At 59.1% G+C, this 5,233-nt stretch overlaps 1 protein-coding gene across 1 annotated transcript; it reads left to right on the top strand.

The window, feature by feature from the left end:
• Positions 1-216: 216 nt before the first annotated feature.
• PES1 (pescadillo ribosomal biogenesis factor 1) lies at positions 217-4,626 on the top strand (the record flags this gene model as incomplete). Its single annotated transcript, XM_027706460.1, has 10 exons — positions 217-312; positions 1,503-1,619; positions 1,712-1,789; positions 2,063-2,152; positions 2,320-2,450; positions 2,602-2,727; positions 2,830-3,014; positions 3,106-3,248; positions 3,659-3,826; positions 4,146-4,626. Coding segments are annotated over 10 exons (1,221 nt in total), but the record flags the coding sequence as incomplete, so codon positions are not given.
• Between the last annotated feature and the right edge of the window lie 607 nt (positions 4,627-5,233).

Genomic DNA, 5,233 nt, shown 5'->3' with positions numbered 1-5,233 from the left:
TGGTGGGTTTGGGCACTGGGAGGGTATTGGGAGGGCACTGGGAGGGTACTGGGAGGACTCTGACCCAGCTGTGCTGGAGCTGCCGGTGGGGTGTGTGTCCCACCGGGATGTTTGATCCTCCCTGAGGAGGAAGCAACCAAGCCAAGGGAAGGGGGAGCAAGGACAGGGACACAGCAGCCCCGTGGCCTTCCTCCCACTAAGCCCTCACTGTGTTCCTGCCAGGTCTTCCTCTCCATCAAGGGCATCTACTACCAGGCAGAGGTGCTGGGCCAGCCCGTCACCTGGATCACCCCCTACGCCTTCGCCCACGACGTGAGTGCCTGGGAAGGGCACGGTGGGATCCTGTGCCCAGGGAGGGGCTGAGGGTCCATCCTGAGGCAGAGGAGGCAGTGCCCAGCCTGTGGTGAGCCCACGGGGCCTGGCTCAGGGGGCACGTGTGGACACAGCCCTCTGTTACCCCCGGGGCTGCCTGTACCAGTCTCCTCAGTTCTTCATGTCCTCAGCTATTAATACACACCTTTACCAGCCATTAAAGATTAACGTGCAGGAACGAGGGAAACAGGGAAGGGATGAGTCAGATCCTGCAGCCTTGAGCAGGGAGGTTCTGCTGTGTCCCTACACAGCAGGACAAGGGGGGCTGTGGGTGCCACCATGCTGGAACCTTGGCAGGCAGGAGGTCATGGGCACAGCAGTGCCCTCTCCATTCACTCCCAGGATTTCCAGGGCTGGGCACAGTTAGGTTGGGGCTTTGTGGTTTTGAATCATAGAATCCCAGAATGGTTTGGGCTGGAAGAGACCTTAAGGATCGTGTCATTCTTGCCATGGGCAGGGACACCTCCCACTAGCCCAGGCTGCTCCAAGCCCTGTCCAACCTGGCCTTGGACACTTCCAGGGATCCAGAGGCAGCCACAGCTTCTCTGGGCAACTTCTTCCCAATATCCCATCTATCCCTGCCCTCTGTCAGTGGGAAGCCATTCTCCTTGTCCTCATCCTCCTTGTCCTGCTCTTGTCCAGCTCTACCACACCCTGCACTCCTCACCCTGATTTGAAGTCCCTGGGCCAAGCCCCAAGGTCCCCATCCATGATGGGATGAGGTGTTCCATGTGTCCAAGCAGGGAGGGGTGGCAGCAGGACCCTGCTTGCAGCCTGGGGAGCTCTCCCTGCCCAGGGTCTGCCGGTGGCTGTGACCTGACTTGTGAAGGGGGCAGGATTAGGTTGGATCTTAGGAAAAGGTTCTTCCCCCAGAGGGTGGTTGGGCACCCCCAGGGCAGTGGGCACAGCCCCAAGGCTGCCAGAGCTCCAGGAGGGTTTGGACAGCGCTCTGAGGGACAGGGTGGGATTGTTGGGTGTCTGTGCAGGGCCAGGAGTTGGACTGACAATCCTTGCGGGTCCCTTCCTAAATGGGGATATTCCGTGACCTTCCTCCCCATGTGGATGGGATGGGCCCTGTCCCTGCAGAGAGGGTCCTTTATCCACACATTCTCCCCCCCGTGTGCCTGCAGCACCCCACAGACGTGGATTACCGGGTCATGGCCACCTTCACTGAGTTCTACACCACCCTCCTGGGCTTCGTCAACTTCCGCCTCTACCACTCCCTCAACCTGCTCTACCCCCCCAAGGTGAGGCCATGGGGTCACTGCTGGGTGTGCACCCTGGGGTGCTGCAGGGGGGGATGTTTGGGAGCTGCCTCCCCACCTCTGTTCCTCTCCAGATCGACAGCCAGGCTGATGCTGAGCTGAAGCCCACGGAGGGCAAGGAGTATGCCATGGATTCAGAGAGCTACCTGGAGGTGAGGGATGCTGCTGACACCATGGGACTGAGGGGTGGAGGGGGCTGATCCCAAACTCCTTGTCCCTGTAGGGAGGAGCTGGGCTTGGCCTCGAGCTCCACTGGCCTCCCCTTGTGTGGCAGGAGACCCTCCTGCCCCGTGCTGGGGACTGTCCGTGGAGGAGGCTGAATTCTGCCCAGTCCCTGGGTCTTTTGGCTCTGAGAAATCCCTTTCCTCCATGGGGCTGCCCCTTTTCCCACCCCCTGGATGTGACTCCATCTCCTCCCACTGCAGAGACTGTCAGCTCTGAGCTCCAGCCTGGCCCGAGTAGTGGCACCGACCCACGAGGACGAGGTGGAGATGGACGAGTTCCCGGTGGAGGGGGTAAGAGCATGGTGGGGGACTCATGCCTGCCTGTCCTGTGCCCAGGCAAAGGCTGGCAGGGCCAGCGAGGTCCTGGGAGTCTGGGGACAGCACCTGAGACCCTCCTCTTGCTGAGGGGGCTTGGCAGGGGCTGTTGGGGAGGAGGCTGAAGGCTTTGCTCCGAGCAGGAGACGGCAGAGCAGATGGATGCCAAGAAGAAGGAGCAGGAGGCCCTGGAGAAGCACAAGAAGCTGTTTGAGGGGCTGCGCTTCTTCCTCAACAGGGAGGTGCCTCGGGAGCCTCTGGCCTTCGTCATCCGGTGCGTGGGGGGTGGGACACCTTGGGCAGCCCTGGCCTCCCACAGCCCCTCTGCCGGCACTTCTGGGCCCACCCTGCCCCATGTCCCGCGGGTGAGGTGACCCCGAGGGTCCCACCAGCCTGCCTGACTCCTTGGTGGGCTTTTCTGGCAGGAGCTTTGGTGGCCAGGTCTCCTGGGACAAGTCCCTGTGCATTGGGGCCACCTATGACGCCACCGACCCCTCCATCACCCACCACATCATCGACCGGCCCCGCGTGGAGAAGCAGGTGGTGGGCAGGTGGGTGAGACGGGGGCCTGTCCCCAGAACGGCCATGGGGGCCACCCCAGAGCTGTCCCACGGGCTCCAGAGCCTGAGATGGGGTCCCTCTGCCTCCCCCAGGTACTACCTGCAGCCTCAGTGGGTGTTTGACTCGGTCAATGCCAAGCTGTGCCTGCCCGTGGCCGATTACTTCCCGGGTGTCCTGCTGCCCCCGCACTTGTCACCCTTCGTGACGGAGCAGGAGGGTGACTACGTGCCTCCGGAGAAGCTGAAGCTGCTGGCCCTGCAGCGGGGAGAGAACCCAGGTGATGGGAGCCAGGGAGGAGTTTCAGAGCTGGGCAGGTGCCAGCGCCTGCTCTGGAGCCCCTCAAGGGTAACCACGGTCTCTCCTTGTAGATGAGGAGAGTGAGGAAGAGGAAGAAGAGGAGGAGGAAGAGGAAGATGACAATGACAAAGAAGAGGAGGAGGAAGATGAGTCTGAAAGGGAAGAGGAGATGAAATTAAAGAAGATGGAAGAGCAGAAGACTCAGAGCAACAAGGTGGGTGCCTGGCAGCGGGGTGGGTGCTCTGGAAGGAGGCGGGTGGGCACTGCCCCTGCTGAGGCTCTGCTCACTGTGGAGTGTTCTTGTCCTGGGACTGCTGGGGCACTCACAGAATCCTGGAATGGTTTAGGTTGGGAGGGACTTTAAAGCTCATCTCATTCCACCCCCACCATGGGCAGGGGCACTTTCCACTAGCCCAGGTTGCTCCAAGCCCCGTCCAACCTGACCTGGAACATTTCCAGGGATGCTCTGGGCCCCATGTTTGTGAGCTGCAGCTCCCACCCACACTTAGGACCTGCTCAGGTTCAGAGGGAGCTGCGACTGTTTTGTGGCCCCCAGTGAATGGGCTGGAAATGGGGGTGGTGGATTCCTGGGATCCGGGTTCCTGAGCTCTCTGGCTCCCACAGGCACTTCCCGTGAAGGTGACGGCGGGGAAGGTGCGGGTGGAGGACAAGCAGCGCCTGGAGCAGGAGCAGCAGAGCGAGGAGAAGCGCCTGGCCATCATGATGATGAAGAAGAGGGAGAAATACCTCTACAAGAAGATCATGTTCGGCAAGAAGCGCAAAGTCCGTGAGGTACGAGCTCTGTGGGACAGGGCCCTTCACCGGCATCCTGGGATGGGCTCTTCCCAAATCTCCTTGTTCCTTCCTCTCTGTACCTGGAGAAGGCATTGAGGGCAGGTGGTCTGGGCTCTACCAGCCCCTTCCCCAGCACCCCCAGGCTGCCCCAGGGCAGGGCAGAGCTCCTCGTGCTCCCTCGGGACTGCCTCGTGGCCGCTCTCTGTGTCCCACCCCTGATCCTGGTGCCATGGGATCCATCCCCACCTACAGCTGGAGGTTTGGTGGGACTGAGGGTCTGCAGATGGGTCTGCTCTGACCAGGGGTCTCTCCACAGGCCAACAAACTGGCTGCGAAGAGGAAAGCCCATGACACGGCCCTCAGGGAGGAGAAGAAGAAGAGCAAGAAGGCACAACGAGCATGATGGGGCTGGGGGCTCCCAGAGGGGGCTGGAGGATGGTTTTCCACTGCTGCTGTTGGGTGGAAAACCCTCGGCTTTGCTCCTGAGACAGAAATGCTGTATTGAAACGTTTCCCAACAGTAAATACACCTCCTGCTGTGCCTCTCCCGTGGCTCCCTCCACGGAATCCATGTTACAAGGACTGTCCTCTCCATGCTGGAGCCACCTCTGTGTGAGGATGAGGTTGAGGAGAGCTCCAGGCTCTGGAATGTTTCGTATGGATTTGCACAGCCCTGGGTGCCGGATCCAGGCTCCCTTGGGCAGAGGAGTGCAGAGCCCAGAGTGCTCCCCAGTATCCACATAGAAAACCATATTCCCTTATATTTTTATTTTTAAATAAAGGTGTTGCTTTCCTGGTGGTGTTTGTTGTCTGTTCCCTCTGCCTGGGCACGGGGGAGGCTCCTCATCCTGCTTTTGGGATGTGTGTGGGGCTGATGAGGATGCACGAAGAGCTGCCATGGCCAATGCCAGGGCTGCCAACACCCCTGGCATCAGCAACATCATCCCCCACTCCCATTTTTTCCTCCCAAAACACCCTGAAGACACCTTTTCCTGTGCTGTGGTATCTCATGGGGTTTATGGGGACACCACCCCGGCTCGTTGGTCTGACACCTTTGTTCCTGGGTGTGGGGAAGGCTCTGTCACGCCATGGGGATTTTTGGAGGACACGCCCTGGCACTGCTGAGGGGACATGGGTGGCCCGTGGGGTCATGGCAGTGCTGCCAGTCCCAGGGGTGACATTTACCAGCAGTGAGTGAGCTCAACAGGGAATGGTGGGAAATGCCCAGCTTGTGGAATTTACATTTATTTTCTTTTCCTAGATTTTTTTTACTTTATAACTTTTGTTTTTCTTTTTTCCCCTTTTTTCTTCTTTATTTGAATTTCTTTGCTTTTTAGATTTTTCCTTTTGCAATTAGCTTTCCTTTTTTCCTTTTTTCCTTTTTTCCTTTTTTCCTTTTTTCCTT

Source organism: Neopelma chrysocephalum, unplaced genomic scaffold, assembly GCF_003984885.1.
Source record: "Neopelma chrysocephalum unplaced genomic scaffold, ASM398488v2 Primary Assembly neopelma1_376, whole genome shotgun sequence".
Taxonomy (NCBI): Eukaryota; Metazoa; Chordata; class Aves; order Passeriformes; family Pipridae; genus Neopelma; species Neopelma chrysocephalum.
This window is presented reverse-complemented; position numbering and strand designations above follow the sequence as displayed.